The 21,673-nt window shown below is 46.1% G+C and overlaps 2 protein-coding genes across 4 annotated transcripts in view; both read left to right on the top strand.

The window, feature by feature from the left end:
- LOC306648341 (cytochrome P450 2B4-like) overlaps positions 1 to 21,673 on the top strand; it is a 153,876-nt gene that overhangs the window by 79,196 nt on the left and 53,007 nt on the right. The gene's annotated exons all lie outside the window — the stretch shown is intronic.
- The window catches only part of LOC306648342 (cytochrome P450 2B4-like), a 51,144-nt gene that overhangs the window by 26,364 nt on the left and 3,107 nt on the right, over positions 1 to 21,673 (top strand). Inside the window, exons 4-9 of one of the 3 annotated variants that reach the window (XM_079118403.1) lie at positions 13,615 to 13,721; positions 15,138 to 15,298; positions 17,786 to 17,962; positions 18,336 to 18,477; positions 19,784 to 19,971; positions 21,023 to 21,164. In XM_079118403.1, coding sequence (XP_078974529.1) covers positions 13,615 to 13,721; positions 15,138 to 15,298; positions 17,786 to 17,962; positions 18,336 to 18,477; positions 19,784 to 19,971; positions 21,023 to 21,164 — 917 coding nt within the window. Of the gene's footprint in view, positions 1 to 1,481; positions 2,043 to 13,614; positions 13,722 to 15,137; positions 15,299 to 17,785; positions 17,963 to 18,335; positions 18,478 to 19,783; positions 19,972 to 21,022; positions 21,165 to 21,673 lie in introns of those variants that run through there. The other 2 variants (XM_079118404.1, XM_079118402.1) reach the window with 2 other exon arrangements.

Raw genomic sequence — 21,673 nt, 5'->3', positions numbered from 1 at the left:
AGGAAGGGAGAGGGAGAGTGAGGGGGAGAGAAAAGAAAAGAGCAGAGCAGAGAAGAGAGGTGTGTGTGTGTGTGTGTGTGTGTGTGTGTGCGCGTGTGTGTGTGTGTGTGTGTGTGTGAGAGAGAGAGAGAGAGAGAGAGAGAGAGAGAGAGAGAGAGAGAAGGGAGAGAAGAAGGAGGAGGAGGAGGAGAGGAGGTTAGAGTGGTTTCTTCAGAGGGAGATGAAAAATATGATAGGGTCATAGAGGGATAAATAGATAGATGAGAGAGAGGTGGAATAGAGAAGGAATTTAGATGGAAGAAAGTAAAAAGAGAAGCATATATAAGAATGAACATGAAACAGTGCCTGTTCTGTATGTTTAATGCCCAGGATAGACTTTGCCTGGACAGAAAGAGGAAGTGAGCCAACAGAATGTGAGAGTCAAGGAGATGTCAGAAGGTGTCCAAAGAGAAGGACAGTCCTAGGATGGGGAGGGTGTGTGAGTGGGAGATAAAAAGCATTACCAGTCCTGGAAAAATGTGGGTCACAGAACCAGTTCCAGAAGAACCAGCCCAGACACCTGCCCTGAGTACTTCTATGTTCCCGTGTCCTGCCATCAGGAAATGCCAAGAGGACATGGACCCCTTTGCCAGATACATCCCTGCAGGCACATCTTTGCAGTGGCTGGAAAGGTGCAGGGGATGCCTGGAATCCCACCCTCCACTGGCCTTCCCGGGGCTGTCAGTTTGCATATGAGGAAGCATTGCAGCACCCGGATGCGCTGTGTCCCTGCCTGACTTCAGGCAGACTCTCTCCTCCTTCCCCTATAAACCTGTGGTCTGTAAACAACATGGGTTTTTCACACACCTCGGTGAATCCAGGGGAAGCATAGAAAACCTGCTCATGGGCCCTGGTCCCACTCAGAACTTTTATGAATAATTTTTTGAAAGATTCTCAAAGCTGGTGGTTTTCAGGTTAAACCAGAAGACAACTCAGAGACAGACATAACGCATAGTGCCAGAAACACACAGAGCCATGTTCTCAGAAGCAAAACAAAACCATAGCTAGTACTCTAGGACTCTGAACAGGAGACATGTGTTAAAGAGTGTCTACAATGACTAACTTTACCCTCATAGTAGCCTGTATGATGGTAGTATTCTCATATGAATAATGAAGAACACTATAAAATGTTCAGAAACATGTGCTCACTTGACCTACACACTCTGACACATCCACGCACAGCTGCATCCTTATCTCCTATGGAGCCAATGAACCATTGGTGATGAAACAAAAACTACATTTTCTTTCCAAACCAATGAACATGGCACAAGGTGTGCACCTGGTGTCAGATTTGGGACTCCCTGGGAGTCCATGCTGAATATCAGGTCCAAGGTCAAGCCTGTGATTATCCACTTCAGTGCACAGGTGCCTGGGCTTTGGGGTGTGGTGGGCAAGCACGTGTACTGGCCCCGTGCCCACATGGTGACCCTCTGTGCCCACAGGGAAGCGCATTTGTCTTGGTGAAGGCATCGCTCGCAACGAACTGTTCCTCTTCTTCACCACCATCCTCCAGAACTTCTCTGTGGCCAGCCCGGTGGCTCCCGAGGACATCGATCTCACTCCTAGGGAGAGTGGTGTGGGCAGAGTACCCCCAACATACCAGATCCGCTTCCTTCCTCACTGAATGGGCTGAGGGAAGAGGGCCAAAGGATTCCAGGATCATTGTTTCTATCTCTGTGGAGAACGACCCCCCATGGCCTGCACATCTTCCTGCCTGAGAACCAGCAGCCTCCCTGTCCTAGTTTGCATCAACGGGGGGAAGTCTCCTGTGTAGTCCTACTTCCTTCCCTCACGCTGTAGCTCTTCCAAGGCTCTCAGGCATTCTCCTTTCCTCTATTAATAGAATTGCAGAAGTCAGAAGCAAGCTTGATGATAATCAAGCCCCTTCCTAGGTGTGCATATAGACACTGGGGACAAACGGGGAAACTGGGCTCTAGGTCCTTCTGAACTTCTGCCTCCTAGGCACAGCTCGTGCCGAATAAATTCTCCCTTGCCCAAAATAAGTATGGTTCCATTTGTCGACTCCATGTGCTCCATCATCTCTGCTGAAGGGCTTTGCCTAAGACTGCTCTTGACTGCTCCCCCAGCAGCACCCTGTGGTGGGTGGGGTGACCATGCCCATTTTACAGAACATTAAGAGAGGGCAGGTGGGAGTGTCCTCTCTGAGGTCACAGAACCCAAATTCTCCCACAGTTTCTTCGTCCATATATATATAATATATATATAATATATCCATATATATTATATACACTATATATATATAGAGAGAGAGAGATAAATCAACATAACCCAAACTTGGCCATTATGGAGTATAGAATTTAGTTCATTCCCAAAGGTGTATGAGTATTGCCATCTTGTTCCTGATGCTCATGTCACTGCCCCCAAAACCCCTGTACCCATTGAATAGTCTCTCCTCAGTCCTGTTCGCCCAGGCCCTGCAAACACCACCCTCGTTGCTGTCTCCATGGACATACCTGGCTGGCCCTCTCACATAAAGGAAGCGTCCAACTGTGATCGCGTGTGTCTGACTCTTTTCTTCACACAGCACCTCGAGGTCCCCACCCTACAGACTCGGTCACGCCTGCTGTGGTCCTCCCTGCTCCTGTTCCCAGTTGCCTCTCCCTGTGGATTCTCTCTAGGAAGCGCCTCCTTAGCCCATGTGCCCTGAGCAGCATGGTTCCACAGTGGCACCTTGGGTCTCTGGATATTTTTTTGAAATCTTCTGAAATCAAACCAACATCCAAAGTCCGACCTCCTGCATCAGGAGGGGACCCCACCATTTTGTCCGTGGCTTACTGGTTATCAGGTCCCCAGGTGCCTTTTCAGAGGGACTGCCAGCTCTGTGAAGGGCAGCATGCTCTCTCCTCTGCTGCTGCCATGAGAGCACCCTCAGCCGTGTGAGGCCTCTGAGGGGCATTCAAACTCTTTGGTGAGGTGTGGGTGAATCAATGAATAAACACAAAATCAGCTCCCCTGCCACAAATGGAACCAGACCTCTTGCACCAGCCCATGCCACCTTCTGCATAGGTCACTTTCTTTTAATACCCAGAATGACTTCCTGCTCCCAAAGTGCACAGGGAGGCCCCCTCTTCCTCCCTCATGCTGGAATGCCACCCCTGACGAAAACGGCTGAGAGCCACATAGCAGGGGAACCACTTGAAACCAGCCTGGACACATCCCCTGTCGGCATGTCCTTGGGGGACATGTTGTACATTCCAATGCTTTCCTCATGGAGATGTCTCAGGCAGCTAGTGGCCAATGGGAAGCTGGTTCTGGGACTCAACACTGAGAACTAATCATGTGACCCCACAGTGCCTGCCTCCCTTGGGCTCCCTGCAGAGTTAGTAGGAGCTTTGCCAAGCAGATTCCTGGCATGCCCTCTTCCACTAACCACAGAAATCAAACAAACAAAATCGTCTGTGGTGCAAGAGGAGCAGAAGAACAGACAGCCAGCATAGAGGGGACTATGGTTCTGTCCAGCATCCCACTCTTCATTGTTCTCATTAGCCTCTTTCTTCTCTGGATCTGGGGCCGCCCCAACTCCAAGGGTCACCTGCCTCCTGGACCCTAGCCTCTTTCCTTCCTGGGGAACATTTTGCAAGTCCTTCCAGGAGGTGAGATTGGAGGGGGAAAGAGGAGGAAGGGATGGAATGGGGTTTATTATTTGGTTTATTGTCTCCTTCATTTCAAGGATTTCCGTTTGATATATTTTTTTTTTTTGAGAATCTCTATCTCTTTGTTGAAATGATCTTTTGCTTCCTGCAGGTGCTCTTTCAGCTTATTGGTATTATCATTCATTGCCTGCATTTGCTCTCTTATCTCATCCTTTGCTTTGCGAATCATCTTAATCATGTATAACCTGAAGTCCTTTTCTGACATTTCTTCTAACATACTGTCATTGTAGTCTATTTCTATAGAATCTAGGTTTGTTTGGATCATTTTCTTCCCTTGTTTTTTCATGCTGTTCATGTATCTTCCCCTCTTGCGCTGCAGATCTGGGATATTGCAGATTTTCCCCTATAGGCTTATAGTGGACCTATAGGTGTCCAAAACCCTTTCTTTAAGGGGAGATCAATATTAGCCTCACCCAAATCAGACACTATGCAATCCTAGACCAAATAGCCCATATGGGGATAATAATATCATGTAAAGAAGGGAGAAAGCGACTCTGATGGAACAGGTAAACTGAAGGAAAAGAAAGCAAGAAACGTAAAGAAATAAAAACATAAATTTTTTTTAAAAAAGGAGAAAAACGAATATCTACTGTATAATAGTCATATACTAATGATACCTCCCAGTGTTCAGTAGCCTGATGTATGATAGGTACCTGACAATGAGCTTCAAGCCTCCAGCAGGCGTCTCAGGATGGGATTTGCCCCACCTGAAGATGGGAGAAAAGGTTTCCAGGATTATCCAGGATGGCTGCTCTGGCTTCCAAATGTGATGGCAAATGGGGAGCTGCAGCTCAGGGGTGGACGTGGTCAGCTGGAGGTCCTGCAGACAGGATGCAGTTGGTCTGGCAGTGGTCCTGGAGGTCGGGTGTGTTTGGTGTAGTTGTGGGATCCAGGAGGCCGGGTGCAATCAGTTGGTCTGGGTTCCCAGTGATAGGGCCGAGTCAGTTGGTCTGGGGGTCCTGGCGGCAGGGAGCAGTCAGTTGATGTGAGGGCCCCAGAGGCAGGGAGTGATCGGTTGGGCTGAGGGATCCTGGAGACGGGACTCAGTCAGTCCGGCTAGGGGTCCTACAGGGCCTGGCTGTTGTCTCAAAATGGCGGCAGCCACGTGTAATCAAACCTGCAGGTACTGTAACATTGAACTTCCAGGCAGAAGTAGGCAGCTGGTTCTCCACTTGCGGTCAGCGGTCAATCTGCTGGCAGGTGTCGGATGATCGGGAGGTGAACCTTGAGCGTTGGGTGATGCATAGGGACAAGGCAGGTGATGGACAGGCGAGAGGCAGGCAAATGGCGGATGACAAATGCCTGACGGTGAGCAATCTGCTCTCAAAAAAGGCGTCAATATGTTGGCAGATTGCAAGTGATCACAGGAGACAAATAGGGTAAAGAGAAGGGGCCTGATATTATTTCATTGAATAGGTTGTTCATTCCTTTAGTTTGTATCTCTGTGCCTTCCTCAATCCCAATAATTCTTAAATTTGGTCTTTTCATGATGTCCCATAATTCTTGGAGATTCTGTTCATGATTTCTTACCATCTTCTCTGTTTGGGCAACTTTAGTTTCAAGATTAAATATATTGTCTTCATTGTCTGAGGTTCTGTCTTCCAAGTGGTCCAGTCTGTTGGTGATGCTTTCCATTGAGTTTTTTATTTGGTTTATTGTTTCCTTCATTTCAAGGATTTACATTTGGTGTTTTTTGAGAATCTCCATCTCTGTGTTGAAGTGATCTTTTGCTTCCTGTACTTGCTCTTTCAGCTTATTTGTATTATCATTCTTGCCTGCATTTGCTCTCTTATCTCATCCTTGGCCTCACGAATCATTAATCATGTATAATCTGACGTCCTTTTCTGACATTTCTTCTAACATACAGTCATTGGATTCTATTACTATAGAATCTAGATTTGTTTGGATCATTTTCTTCCCTTGTTTTTTCATGTTGTTCATGTATCTTCCTCTCTAACAGTGTAGATCTGGGATATTGCAGATTTCCCACTATAGGCTTACAGTGGCCCCTTTGTTTAAGGGGAGAGCAATATTATCAGTGCCCAATTCAGACACTATGCAATCCTAGACCAAACAGCCCCTATGAGGACAATAACAAAATTGGCATAATGAACAGAACGAGTTCAAATATTATCTTCAGTAAAGCAAACAGATTTGCAATAAGGTCTGCAGTTTCAAATGGAGGATAAAGAGGATGCAGAGGAATGCAGAATGTGGCTGTTAATGAGATGACAAAAGAATACAAAGAAGTTCCAGATAATAGAAAGGGTGAGAGTGTAAGCAAAAGAAATTGGATGTTAGCATGCAAAAACAGGAGAAAGAGACTCTAAGGAAACCGGTAAACAAAAGGAAAAGAGAGCAAGAAAAGTAAAGAAATAAAAAACCTAAAATTTTTCAATAAGGGGAAAAAAGAAAATCTAAAGTATAACAGTCATATAGTAATGAAACTTCCCAGTGTTCAGAAGCCTGATGCAGGCAAGGTACCTCATAATGAGCTTCAAGCCTCTAGCAGGCATCTCAGGATTGGTTCTGCCCCACGTAAAGATCGGGGCTTCCAGGACTATCTGAGATGGCCGCTCTGGCTTCGAAATGTGTTGGCAAATGGGGAGCTGAAGCTCAGGGTGTGAATGTGCTCAGCTGGATGTCCTGGATGCGGGATGCGATTGTTCAGGCAGGGGTCCTGGAGGTCGAGTGTGTTTGGTGTAGTTGTGGGATCCTGGAGGTGGGTTGCAATCAGATGGTCTGGGGTCCCAGTGATAGGGTGCAGTCAGTTGGTCTGGGGGTCCTGGCGGCAGGGAGCAGTCAGACAATGTGAGGGCCCCAGAGGCAGGGAGTGATTGTTCACCTGTGGGATCCTGCAGGTACTGTAGCAGTGAACTTCCAGGCAACAGCAGGCAGCTGGTGCTCCACTGACAGTCGGCGATCAGTTTGCTGACTGTTTTCAGATGATTGGGTGGTGAACCTCTTGTGTTGGGTGAGGATAGGTGTAAGGCAGGTGATGGAGAGGCCAGAGGCAGGCAAATAGCAGATGATAGGTGCCAAGAAACAGATATCTTCTGCTGGAAACCAGAGTTACGTAGCAACACGGAACACAGCCTCCCTCTAGTCTGCCATCTTGGATCTTCCTGTTTACTTCCTTATTAATAATTAATCAGCATCCATGACCCCACTTTCTAGTGGGAGAGCTGGAACCGTGCCAGTAACTCCCAGCTCCTCTGTCCTTTTTCCCTGTCATGGAGGCCACACTCCTGAAGCATGGGCCTGTTTTTAAATTTTTTTAAATTTTAACTTTTTTTTTTTTTAGTACCTGGAATTCAACCCAGTAGTGCTTAATCCCTGAGCCAAAACTGTTGCCGCCCACAGGAACAATTCCGTGGAAATTTATTGGAGGTGGACTGGGAATGAACTATTTTAATTATCTTTATCTGGGCTACTTCTTTGCTTGCTTGCTTGTTCCCTAGTTTATAGAGGAAGAGAGGCTTTGCTTAGAGTAAGAGAGGCTTTGCTTAGAGTAAGAGAGGCTTTGCTTAGAGGAAGAGAGGCTTTGTTTAGAGTAAGAGAGGCTTTGCTTAATTTTAGAGGTGCTACGCTTTCAGAGGCGCTACGCTTTGAGAGGTCTGCTTCTTAGAGGTGAGTTGCTTCTTGAAGGTGCGGGGTAAGGCATATGACGTGCAGCCTGCAACCTGCAGCCTGTGGTCCGAAACTGCCACCCAAGTGAAGAGAATGTCTTATATACCAAAGGCAGCTAATCAGCTCAGGGTTAGCACAATTGAAGCACGCCCCACGGTACCAAACCAGAAAGAATGAGGAACATCTGTTGACCACTAGCACAGAGGAGACATTAACTAATTAGGCAAAAGGTCATAAGAGATCTCGCCATATTAACACTAATTATGCGGCACCTCTTGGCTCAATGCCAGCTGCCATCTTAGAGCTGCTTAAACATGTCTCTGCACCCTCAGCCCTTTTTATTTTTTAATTTAGAGAGAGTCTCACTAAAGTTATTTAGGCCCTTTCTAATTACTGAGACTGGTTTTGAACTTGCAATCTTCCTGCTTTTTTCCCAAGCTGGTGGGGTTAGAGGTGAGCACCACTGCACCTGGCCATATGACCCTCTTGAAGGTACTTTCCTTGCCCTGAAGTCTTGGGCACCAACCGTGGCCACACTAGCTGGCCACACTCCAGCTCTCTGTGTCTTACTGCCTCCTGTCTCCATGAGAGTTGTTGATATGAGCAGTAGTCACAATTCCTTACAGATTCTGAAGGAAGTCAAGCTGACCAGGAAGTCTTATGTGTCTAAAAGGAGGTTTAAAAAGTCTTGGTGGCTTTGTAAGATAGTAGAGAAGTGGAATGTGTTGGGAAGGGCCTTGGAGGAGTTTTTCACATCCTCTGGGGAAGGGTGGGTGCTGGCTGAGGTCTGACGCCCCTGTCCACTGCAAGGTTCCAGGACTCTGGGTGCCCTGTGTGTTTATGGAGACAGTCTAGAGTATGCAAAATGCTTTAACATGTGGTTCTCACAGTTGGAGAGTTAAGGTTCTGTCCCAGTGACCCAAGGGTGCTATACCTGGTTCCTCCAGTGGCCATGTCTGGAGATGGTGAGTGAAGGAGATCAGCACTGGTGGGACAGTGGGGAGTGGTCTGGAACCTACTGCCAGCAGTTGCTCTCAGGAGGTTGCGTTGTTCCACCTGTAACTACTGTGATGACCAAATGAGTCAACCCAGTGGCCCTGAATACCTGGCACTGTGGCATGCTCAGGGAGATAAGTGGCAGGACCTGCCCATGAGGAGTTGACAGTCTGGCTGCAGATATAAAATAAATGCAAAAATTAGTTAGGTAACCTTAAGGGTTCACCCTGGTGGTACTGAACACAAGCCAACAAGTAGGAGTCTTAAGATCATTCAGGGTCCAGAACAGGTTTATTCTGTCAGAATTGGACAGAGTGTAATGACTGCATGGAGTTAAGATCAGTGGGGAGGTAACACCCTTTCTGAGGGTGTTGGGGGGAAGGGGAGAAGGAATAGGCCCAGGTGAATGAGGGCATGACATGAAGTAGAGAGGACTCAGGTGTGGAATGATGGCAGCCCAGGGAACAATTGACTGGTCTGCAGCTAGGAGCAGCCATAAGAGAAAGAGTGGTCCAGCTGGCCAGGCAAAATGGTCCCTTGGTGTCTTAGTCTGTTTCCTCTTGCTAGAGCAACGTACCTGAGGCTGGGTACCGTACAGAGTAGCTCACAGTTTTGGAAGGCGACAGTCCAGGATCAGGCAAGTTCTGTTCAGCCTCCGGTGAGGGAAGCCTGAGCTCTGTGACCACATGGTGGAAATGAAGAAATGGAAGTAGCCACATGCAGAAGAGGCCAATCCGCAAGAGTGGCCTCACTGCTATGTCAGGAGCTAGCTCCTTCTCTGAGGGTGCCACCATGACCTAATTTCCTCCCCCAAGGCTGCACCTCTCCTGGCCCTGCCTCTTCTTCACCCTGCTCTCCTGGGTATCGACCTCATGATCCCTGGCACAGGAAATAGGTAAGAAGCCAGAGAGAACTGCCCCAGATGGAAGGCTCTGAATGCCAAATGCTGGTGAGCTCCTGGTGATTCCGAGAAAGAAGCAGCCCAGGTGTCCTAGGCACACTGCGTGTGTGTCTGCAGCCCAATTGGAACACAGATGTCCACAGCCTATGAGCTTGCAGTGGTGCAATTCCAGAGTGCTTGGCTCTCCAAACTGCTGAGTCGACTGGGGCTTGTTGACACGCCCCTTGAAATAGTCTTTCGATGCCTCTGTTTGTGGCTTGGGAAGCCCATGGCTGGTCCCCAAGGCAACTGGTGTGTGGAAGGTGGTTGTGTGGGCTTTTGTCCGCATGGGAGTGTTACAAAGATCAACATCCTAAGGACGATAAAATTCAGCTGGTCAGAGGGAGAGGCACAAAGATCCACTACAGTCTCCAACAAGTGTTGCCATTTTCCTTTTACTATCCATTTTCTAGCTTTTGGTTTCAATTTCATAATGATGCTTCAATATTTCAACTATGATCAGCAAGGTTATGTGTGAATTTGTCCAGTTAGATTTTGTGTGGTGGTGACCAAAACATCTGATGAGAGCAACTTAGAGGAGAAAAAGTTTATTTGTGGCTCACAGTTTCAGAGGTCTCAGTCCACAAATGGCTGACTCCATTTTTGTGGGCCCAAGTGGGTCAGCCAATCATGGTGGAAGGGTCTGGAGGAGCAAACCTGCCCAGGACATGGTGGGGTCAGGATGTAGAGGAGAGGGAAGAGGGCAGGGGGAAGGGACTGCAGGTCTGATGCACCCTTCCAGGACATGCTGCTAGTGACCCAATCGCTCTAAACACAGCCCACCTACCTACAGTTACCAGCCAGTGAGTCCATTCAAGCCAGGATCAGTAAATAGGTTACAACTTTCATAACTGAATCATTTCACCTCTGAATATTCCTGCATTACCAGGAGATATTGAGGGACATTTCATATCTAAACCATAACAAATGCTGTTCCTTTGGGGATTATCTCAGTATTGTCAAATGACCCACTTTTTCTGCTATAGCGGATTGCACCTAGGGGTGCTCTACCACTGAGCCACATCCTCAGCCCTTTTAAAAATTCATGTGTTCATTCATTTATTTATGTATTTATTTATTTCAAGACTAGATTGTGCTCAGTTGTTTAGGCCTGTGTTAAGGTGCTGAGGTTGGTCTTGAATTTGCAATCCTCTTTCCACAACCACCCGAGTTGCTCAGATTAACAGCATGGGTCACCATACCTGGCATTGAAGAACAAATAGAAACCAAAAAACAATTTTTGACACAGATCAGTTATCAGTAAAGTGGTCTTAAGTAGTCTTCTTTTGATGATGAAAGAAGTATTTTAAGTCTGAATCTTGATTGACTTGCCCTTATGCTTCCCCCCTTTTATGCTTTTGTTGGGTCCAACCCCTTCCCTCCATTCTCTCATGTACTCCTTCCATGTGTTCAAGGCTGCAGGGTTTGGATGTGTTCTGCCCACATCCTGCTTGTGGAGGGAGTGGGTAACCATTGGAAGTGTGGGTCAACCGGCAATGAAAGCTAGGAGTAATATTAATAAAATAAAGACAAGAGGTGAGAGTTATATATATTTTCAAAGCAGGGGCATGATGGGTGGATCAGACCAGATGGGTCTGACCCTAACAAAGTGTAAAGCCCGTGCTTGCTTTATTTATAACAGCACAGACCAAAGGGGATCAGTAAATAGCTCCTTCAGGACAAAGAGGATAAATGTGGGGAAAACAGGTGTTTAGGGCTTGGTAGTTTATGCCCATCTCCTGATGGCTGTGAGCTGAGGCAGGGTGGCAGCATGATCTGGGCTTTCATGCCAGGGAATTCCACACAGGAGTTCCCAGAAAAGCAGCCTCCCTGCCTTACTGGCTCAAACCAAATCCATCGTTCACACACAGCTTCCAAGAGACTTGGCTGATCCCCATTCTTCATTGTAGCCAACTTTTCAGTTTTCTTGCAGGAAGAACTTGGGTAAAATCATATGAGGTCTTTTCAGGATTCTGTATGGATTATCCTTTGGCCTTGGTTGATTCAGGAATAGATTTCCTGTCTCGTATTTGGGGATTCTTATATTTCCAGTCAAGCAAGATTTACCCTGGGAAAGATCTTCCTGATCCCCAGATGTGGCCCTGGTTTTATGTCCTCAGGTATTCCTGGGGGACACAGACACAAGCCTGTCCTCCTTTCTAAGTTTTTTCCCATAGGCAGGGGCTTTGAGTTCATATAATTTCATTCTAGTTGTTTTGCATGTATCTCAAGGGATGAGGCTAGAATTAGTCCCTGCTGTATACAGACATCCCCTTGGTCTTAAACTTCCTAGACTCAAGATCTGTAAGAAGTACATCTTGCCAATAATAGTGGTGCACTTCTGTAACCCAGCAGCTGAGAAAGCTGAGGCAGGAGGACTGCAAGTTCAAAGCCAGCCTCAGCAATTTAGCAAGGCCCTAAGCAACTTGGCAAGACCCTGTCTCAAAATAAAAGTTTAGAAAGGCTGTGAATGTCACTCAGTGTTTACACACTCCTGGGTTTAAACCCTAGTACCCACCCTCCCAAAAGTACTGCTCTCTCTGTTCTCTCTGTTTTTATAAATTATCTAGTCTCAGCCATTCATGATAAAAAAGAAAAAGAAAAACTAAACAAAACAACAAAACAACGAAAACCAAAAATAAAACAAAAAAACAAACAAACAAAAAAACCAAAAAACAGACAAAGCCATGTTAGGTAGGAAGGAGCTATGATTAAAATAAAATGGAATGATATTTTAGAAAGTGTTGGGAAATATGTCAGATTGCATGGCCAGGGATTGACATGGACTTACTTTATTTCCTTAAAAAATTTTTTGTGGTTGTACAGATGCCTTAATTTAATGTTTATTTTTATGTGGTGCTGAGGATTGAAACTAGGCCCTCACACATGCTAGGTAAGCCCTTTTCCCCTGAGCCCCAGCCCATGGTCTTGCTATGTTTCTGGATAGACCCTGAAGGTAGCAGATATGTGGCAGCAGGTGCAGCAGGTGTTGTTGAAAGAGCACGAACAGGAAGGAGCTCAGGGAACAGCATGGAGGTTGATCAGAGTGGCCAAGGCATAAGGGGTGACAGGAAGAAGCCAGAGAAGTGAGGGACCACGTGGTTTGTGGCTGTGTGGACCAGGATGGAGACGGCGGTGTCATTCTAAGCGACATGGGGACATTGGAGGGCTTGTGGAGGTGCAGGGGTATTAACCAACTTACCTTTGGTGGGCTTGCTCTGATCTGGAGAGATGTGAATTCATTTTCAGGAGTATAAGAGTGGATGCAGGCAAGCCAGTGAGGACACATTGCAGACACCAGTGCAAGACAGGTCTCAGCCATTTCCGTGATTTATAACTCAAGTTTTTATTGAAGTTGTACATCACCATAACATGTGCATAGCCTGCTGGGTTCAGAGGCGCACACCTGTAATCCCAACACTTCAGGAGGCTGAGGCAGGAAGATTGAAAGCTCTAGGCCAGCTTTGGCAATGCAGTGAGACTCTGTCACAAAATAAAAAATAAGAAGGGCCTGGGGATATAGCTTAATGCTCGAGTGCTCGCCTAGCGTGTATAAGGTCCTGGGTTCCATCCCCAATACCTCTGCCCCAGACAGGATGTGCACAGTGCAATGAGTTTTCATCAGCTGAATGCACTCATGTCACTGACATGCAGATCAAATAGCAGTAGGGTTTTGGTCCCCCAGGATACCCATCTGGTCCCCTTATTATAAAGGGTGACCAGATTAATGGATTATCCTTTGGCTATGGTTGATACAGGAATAGATTTCCTGCCTCGTATTTGGGGATTTTTATATTTCCAGTCAAGCAAGATTTACCCTGGGAAAGGTCCCCTTATTATAAAGACCCCCAGTCTCCAGAGCCCTTGGTGGCCTGGTGTTCTGTGTATGAACTCCATGTAAATAGAAGTGAATGTAAACCAAGTGTGCTTTTGTGTCTAATGGCTGCCACTGAGCATTCTTTCTGTGATTTTCACAGAGGTCATTGGTTATAGTTTTAGATTGTTCATTCTCTTGACTGCATAATATTCCATTGCTGGCATCTCACAGTGTGTATTTACAATGAGAAGGCTCCTGTGAATGTTCAGATTGACTTTCTGGTGAACATGTACACATGTTTGGGGGCAGGTATTTGAGGAGAAGTTGCTGAGAATGTGCACATTTGGCTTCAACAAGGACAGTTGACCTCCATGGTTGATGGTTATACATCTGCAAATTCAACCAGTTGTGGATTGATTTGTGTAGAAAAAATTATTGCACATATAATAACTTTCTTTCTTGACCTTCTCTATACAATACAGTACAACAATTATTTACATAGCATTACATTCCATCAGATTCTCTCTGGCTACCACGAGGGACTTTGGGATGGGAAAGCAGAGCATTGAGGAACGGATTCAGGAGGAGGCTCAGTGTCTGCTGGAGGAGCTGCAGAAATCCAAGGGTGAGAACCAGGGATGGACAGGAGATAAGACATGGAACAGAGAGGGATGTGGGGTGCACAGCAATGGAAACACAGAGAGGTATGCATGGGCAGAAAAAGACAGAGACAGGGATGGAGAATCAGAGAGAGATGGGAATAGAGATGAATAGAGAAGGGTTGTGGGAAACCTAGAGAGATAGGGGAAGAGATGTGAGGATTTTGGTGTCCAAGACAGATGAATGATTAGTAGGCTCTTACCTTGCATGCAGGGAAATCAATTTTTGGATTGCTCATATGTGTCCAAGTCAAAAATAGGACCTACATAAAAGAAAGCAAAGAGCAAGTACAGACATTTCCAAGTTATGACATGTGTTTCCCTTCCTTTGGGGGAAGCGCTGGTGAGCAAGGAGTCAGGAGCTGTGCTCTGCTCAGGGAAGCCCAAGGGCACTGCCGGGATTCTAGATTCTTCATAGCAGGGGGCATAGTTGGCAGGTCCACTGTCAGCTGTCCATCTCATTTGGACCAGGTCTTCATCATCTCTTATCAACACTTCTCAGGAGACTCTGAGACATCCATGTAGAAGCTGGAGGGAGTGAAAGGGACAGAGATTGATAAGGACAGAGGACAGAGTGACAGAGAGACAGGAAAGGAGAGGGACGGAGGGAAGAAAAGAAAGAGAAAAATGAGAGAGAAGAAGAGAATGAGAGAGATCAAAAGAGACAGAGGAAGAGAATCTGAGACAGACAATTGAGGGACAGACAGACAAGCCTCAGAGAAAGGTTCACAGAGGAATGAGAGAAAACAGCTGAGAGCAGAGAGAGGGTCACACTCACCTGAGGTCCTGGGCTCCTGAACCCTCCTTCTCAGCCTCGGAAACCAGGACTGTGCCTGCCAACACAGGCATCAGTGTGAGGCTTGATGAGATATGGGAAGTGAAGAATGATTCATGCAGGACCAGAGAGCCCCTGGGCTGGAGAGAAGAGAGGACGTGGGTGTGAGAGGGAGGGATGCAGCCATGGGGCTTTAAATCTGCACAAGGCATGGAGTGAACAAGGCCCTGCACCCTGCCTGGAGGCCTTTACTCTCTGAGCTCACACAGTCAGAGATGGGCTGAGAGGACAGTCAGGGTAGGATCCTGCAGCGCTGGCTCTGTCTCTGTGTACTTGGGGGTGACTCCTGCCCTTGGTAATGAGAAGCTGTGCAAGCTTCCATTACTCATCCTTCTGTCCACCTGTAAAGTGGAGGTAGTCATAGAAGAGCATCTCGCTGAGAAAGTTTTGTGCAAAGTGAATGAAAGCGTAAGACCTGACACAGAGTCTGTGCCAGTGTGAGCTGTTAGGATTGCTCTACTTCAGAGCAGTAGAAGATGGGGCACCATGTAGAATGTCCCCAGTCTCTGGAGTCTCTGACCTGGGACCTGCTGCCTTATCCTCCTAGGAGCCCTCCTGGACCCCACCTTCCTCTTCCAGTTCATTACCGCCAACATCATCTGCTCCATCGTCTTTGGAGAACGCTTTGACTACAAAGATCGAGAGTTCTTGCGGTTGCTGGACATGATCTATCAGTCATTTGCACTGATCAGCTCCTTCTCCAGCCAGGTGAGTTGCAGGAGGTGAGGAGGATGAAAGGGGAGGTGGGAAAGGGTGGTTTAATCTGTGGGCACAGAAATGCAATAGGAGCACATGGAGAGAGGGATGTTGAGACCTGGAGGGAGAGCTGGGGGAGGGAAAAGGGAGATGGAGAGAGAGAAATGGGAGAGAAGGGGAGGCTGAAAGACGGGGTCAGAAAGTCTCAGAAAAGGAGGGCTTGGCTGTTGCAGGATAGGTAGAATTGATAGGGTCCAAATGGTCAATGCTCTCTACTGCCAGTACAATGCCCACCAACATGACAGGTGGTATATTTACTCAACTAGGGAAAACAATTCTCAAATTCATTTGGTAGATAAAAGTCCCAGAATATCCAAAGCAATAATGAGTTAGAAGAGCAGCAGTGGAGGCTTCAGGATACCTGGTGTCGAATCACACTGCAGAGTGACAGTAAGGAACAGCGTGGTGTCGGCGTTAGAACACTCACCGAGACCCGTGGAAAGGAATGAAAGGCAGGAGACAACTCCACAGAGACTCAGTCACCTGACACTTGACACAGGTGACAAAATGCAGGTTGGAGACATCTAAAAAATGGTACTGAGAAAAGTGGGTGTCTGTTTGCAGAACATTCCAACTAGATTCTTATTTCTCACCCCACAGAAACATCAACTCAACGTGGATCAAGACCTACAGGAATTAGAGCAGAAACTTTGCAAGGGCTAGAAGAAAATGTAGGGACAGAATGCAACACTGGCTCAGGCATCACCTTCCTTAACAATAGTTCTAAAGCTCAAGATATAGAAAATGAAAAAGTGGAATCCACCATATGAAAAAGTTTCTGCCCAGCAAAGAAAACTATCTAGAGCATGAGAGAGTGAGAGCCTGCAGAATGGGTTGAAATCCTTGCTAGTTACTCCTCTGAGAGGACATTAATGCCCACAATAAGGAAAGACTTCAAAAAGCAACACCATAAAATAACCCAATTGATAAATGGGCAAAAGAGCTAAATAAACCTCTCTCAGGAGGACAAATAAAAATGGCCAACAAACACATGAAAAAATGTTTAACTTCGGTAGTAATCAGGAAATGCGAATGAAAACTGCACTGAGATTTCCTCTCACTCTTGTGAGAATGGCAATCATCAAGAATACAAATAACGGAAATTGCTGGTTAGGATGTGAGGAAAAGGTCGACTCGTGTATTTTTAGTGGCAAGGCGAATTAGAATGATCACTTTGGAAAGTATCATAGAAATTCCTCAAAAGATTAGAAATGGAAGCACCACATGACCCAGATGTCCCAATCCTTGGCATTAATCCAAAAGATATAAAATCGGCATACTATAGCGATACATGAATTTTAACATTTGTAGAAGTACAATTCATAATAGTTATACTTTGAAACTAATCCATCTGCTAATCAACAGACTAAGATGAAGAAAATGAGGTATCTGTACACATCTGGAGTTCTACTCAGTCACAAAAAAGAATGTAAACATATGATTTTCAAGTAAATGAATGGAACTGGAGAACATCATGTTAAGTGAAACAAAGCAGATTCAGAAAGTTAAGGGTTGAATGTTTTTTTCCTAGTATGCAGAAACCAAAGGGCAGGGAAGAATAGATATTAAACATGGGGTGTCTGTCAAAAACAGAAGGAAGAACTGGACTACAGGTGGTGCACACCTGTAGTCTTATTGGCTCCAGAGGCTGAGGCAGGAGGATTGCAAGTTCAAAGCCAACCTTAGCAACTAAGTGAGACACTTAGCAAGTCAGTGAGATCCTGTCTCTCAATAAAATAAAATATAGGGCTGAGGATGGGGATCTGTGATTAAGTGCTCCTGGGTTCAATTCCCAAGGCCAAAAAACAAAAGGAAAGACCTGTAGAGTAGAGAAAAGGGATTGAGAGAGACAGAGAAGGGGAGGATGTGGGGAGTACTGGAGTTGAAATCTAAGGAATTCTGCTATGTCTGTGTACAAATGTATAATCCTGTATAATTATAATCCTGTATAATCCTAATGTATATCCTGTACTGATTAAGATAATGGTAGCACGAATAGAAAGGGGAAGGGTAGAGTAGAGGTAGTGGGTGTGGAGGGAGGGTGAAGGAAGGGAGGGTTCTGGGAATGAAATTGATCCAGTCACGGTTTGTGCATGTTTGAAAACGGCATAGGGAAGCACAGGGTAGGCATGAATTCAAGGCGCCAAAATGTTTAAAAAATCAAACAAACAAACAAAAAAAAAAAAACAAAAGAAAAAAGTGAAGAAGAACTTGGGAGAAAGAATAAAGGAAGAGAGGACAGAGAGACAGGGAAGAGAGGTTGATTCTGATGAGGAGTGGAGGAGGGAAGGAGGGAGGGAGAGAGGGAGAGAGGCAGAGAGAAAGAGAGGCAGAGAGAGATGGGGATTCCCGAGTGGAGTTGGGCCCTGGATGGCTCCCCCTCCCCATGACCAGCTGGCTCAGCCCTTGGGGGACCTCACTACCCCTTCCTTCATGTAGGTGTTTGAATTATACTCCGACGTCCTCAAGCACTTTCCTGGCACACACAGGCAAGTCTACAAAAACCTGCAGGAAGTCATCACCTTCATCAACCACAGTGTGGAGAAGCACCGTGCAACCCTGGACCCCAGCAACCCCAGAGACTTCATCGACTCCTACCTGCTCCGCATGGATAAAGTGAGGCCTGGGGAGGGGAGTGGGGAGGGAAAGGAAGATGAAGGGAAAGGAAGGAGGAACTGAAATGAGAGGAGGAGGGGACAGGACGCAGGTGGATGGAGAAATACAGGGCAAGGACAACAAGAAAGAGGAAAAGACCCTGAGAGGCAGAGGAGCCTGGGGGATGAAGACCAAGACACAAGCCAAAGAGATGGAGAGAGACACCAGGCGAGGCAGAGTGAGGAGGCTGAGGGAGACAGAGACACGGGGTGTCCATGCTGAGAAGGAGGGGCCCCAGGGGCGAGACCCAGGACAGAGGGAGGCCGGCAGGCGGGATGAGTCCTCAGTGGGCTCTGGTCCTGCCTGCCCCTCCCTATTCACCCACCTGATCCAGGAGAAATCCAACCCGCACAGCGAGTTCCACCACAAGAATCTCACCTTGACCTTGCTGTCCCTCTTCTTTGCTGGCACTGAGACCACCAGCACCACTCTGCGCTACGGCTTCCTGCTCATGCTCAAGTACCCCCATGTTGCTGGTGGGTCAGGGACGGGCGTGTGGGGAGGGTCCTTGGATCTTCTCTTAGGCTGCAGAGTGGGGGCTGGGGTCCTTCATGGATGAGAGGCAACCTGACCTCCTTTTCAGGAGCTCTGCAGGTTCTGGGTGGTCTCCGCTAAGCCAATCCTGTTGGTGATGGGTGAATGACAAGTCTGACAACCTGTTCTTCCAGTGCTTTCTCCCATCCACCATCCATCTGTCCATCTTTTATTGATTAATCCACTTGTACTTTCACTGATTGCTTTGTCTGCAATGCATCCATGGACATATAATTTCATTCATGAGCTGATGCTATGTACAAGGACAGTTGAGTGCTCTATTGGTCACTGATGACTTGGCTCATTCATTCCTTCATGCAGGCCCCCAGCCATTTTTTTTATGAACTGGGTTTTTTTTCCTTACTCTTCTATCAACCATCTTCTCATTCTTCCTACATGTATCCATCCATCCATTTCCACATTTAACCACTTAATGATTCCTTCATTTATTCATCCCTCTACACACCAATGCATTTATTCCTTTGTTTACTCATTCACGAATTGATCTGTTCACACAATGCCCATGAAGGCAACTTGCATGTGATTATTGATTCATTGGGTTCACTGATTTATTTGTCAAGGAATCGTTTCTTAATTGATTGTTTATTTGATCCATCTATTGATTGATAAGCTGAACAAACACATTCATTCATTGGTTTGTTCAATGCATTAATTGTCAGTTTTTTTCACTCAGGAATTGATCTGTTGTTTTTTTATGCATTCTTGTCTTCATCCAGTTGCTCTTGGATTAATCCATTGACTTAGTCCACTGTGATAGTTGTGAGAATTTGGCACAGAGTTTTCCTGTAATGAACACACATATACACACACACACTCACACACACACAAACTGGATCATTTTCTATTCATTCTTAAGGGTGAAGTTTCAACAAGTTCTTATTTTGGAGTTTTTAATAAAAAATTCCTTGTAGGGTTGTGGTGGATGTGGGGTTCTGAGTGTGTGTGTGTGTGTGTGTGTGTATGTGTGTGTTTGTGTGTCTGTGCATGCACATGCCTGAAAGGTTTCTGAACATATAGGAGACAATTTATTGAATTACTTGAATGCGAAAAGGTTGGAAATCTCATGCTGTTGCTCTCTCTCCTCCCATCACCCCAGCTGTCTGCTCTAAAGTGTATCAATGGTCTCAGCTTTTCCCATAGGATTTTCCCAGCTCACTGACCCCTGAAAACAGTGTCTCTGGGGAAATCTATGTGAAACGAGGCTCACAGATCCCCTTTTTGGTGCAGAAAGGGTCCAAAAAGAGATTGAGCATGTGATTGGCTCACACCGCCCACCAGCCCTAGAAGACCACTCCAGGATGCCATACACAGAGGCGGTCATCCACGGGATTCAGAGATTCGCTGACCTCATCCCCATTGGTGTGCCTCATGTGGTCACCAAGGACACTTATTTCCGAGGATTCATCATCCCCAAGGTCAGTCCTGCAGGCTGCCCATCTCTGTGTGGGCGTCCTCTGTTCCCCTAGCCCACCATCTCAACCTCTTGTGGGCTTCTCCATAGTACCTCCGTGTTTTAACTTTTAGTTTGTTTTACCTGTTTGTTTTTTGTTTGTATGTGAGAACCAGGGAATGGCAACATTTAAAAAATGTTTTTATTAGTGCATTAGAGCTGTAGATAACAGAGGAGTTTAGGATGAGATAATCACTCATGCATTGAGTATAAATTGCTCCATTCCGTCCCCTGTGCTTCCCCTTACCCTCTTCTCCTCCCTCCACAGTTTCCACTTCTATATTCTAGTGGTCTTGCTTTAATTTGTTTTTTTTTTTACATTGGTGCTTTATAAATACACGTAAAGGTGCAATGAGTATGGTATGTTCACATATGTGCAGAGCATGATTTTGTCAATTTGATTCTGCAGTTGCTCCCTTTTCCAGTTCCTCCTCCCTCCCCCTCAGTCTCCTTCCTCCACTCCACTGATGTCCTTTCTGTTTTCATTGGACCTGCCCCTCCACTTATTTTCCTTACTTTGCTCTAGCTTCTGCATATAAGAGAACATTGAACCCTTGACTCTGTGTCTTATTTCACTTAGTATGATGTTCTGCAGTTCCATTAATTTATTATCAACTTACACCATTTCATTCTTCTTTATATCTCAGTAAAACTCCATTGTGTATATATACCACATTTTCTTCATCTGTTCATCTGTTGATGGGCATCTGGGTTGGTTCCATAACATGGATATTGTGATGTGCTCTGCTATAAGCACAGATGTGCCTGCATCACTATAGTATGCTGATTTTAGTTCTGTTGGATAAATAACAGAGAGTGGAATTACTTGGTCACATGGTGATTCCATTCCCAGTCTTTTGAGGAATCACCATATTGCTTTCCAAAATGGTTGCAGTAATTTTCAGTCCCACCACATTGTATGAGTATACTCTCCCCACACATGCAGGCCAGCACTTATTATTACTTGTGTTCTTGATGACATGGCAATGTCCTTTGATGTTTTAACCTTTCCTCAGAACACTGAAGTATACCCTATCCTGAGCTCTGCTCTCCACGACCCCCGTTACTTTGAAAAACCAGATGCCTTCAACCCTGACCACTTTCTGGATGCCAATGGGGCACTGAAGAAGAATGAAGCTTTTATTCCCTTCTCCATGGGTAAGCTGGACCTGGGATCCCTTCTCAGACCCCAGGGGTAGGTCCTCTCCTCTCCTGCAGACAATGATAGGTGTTCGTTTGTGCAGCCCTTAGCACATTCCAGTTGGTTTACCTGCACTGTCCCATTCAATCTTCACTACAACCCCATGAGGAGACTTGAGAAGTGAGATGATGACCTAAGGCACCTCTTGATAAGCAGGACGTTGGATAAGTGGTGGAAAATCTCTAGATGTGAGCAAAGTAACCGTTAAAAAAGCAATAACTAAAAACTAATGCATGGCTGGAGATAAAGCTCAGTTCAGAGTGCAGCCTGTCAAAAACAAGGCCATATATTCAATTCTGAGAACAGAAAAAAAAAAAAAAAAGGAGAGGGGAAAAACAGCAAGTAAAAATTAATGCAGCACTGAGTCCAGGGGACAAAAGGGAATGCATCCGACAAATCACATAAAGACACAGATCCTGCCCCAGGAAATTTATAGTCCGGCAGCTGAGATAGACATTCATCAGAG

This window comes from Sciurus vulgaris (genome assembly GCF_902686455.1).
Source record: "Sciurus vulgaris genome assembly, chromosome: 17".
NCBI classification, from domain to species: Eukaryota; Metazoa; Chordata; class Mammalia; order Rodentia; family Sciuridae; genus Sciurus; species Sciurus vulgaris.
Note: the sequence above shows the minus strand (reverse complement) of the source record. Positions and strands in the feature narration are given on the sequence as shown.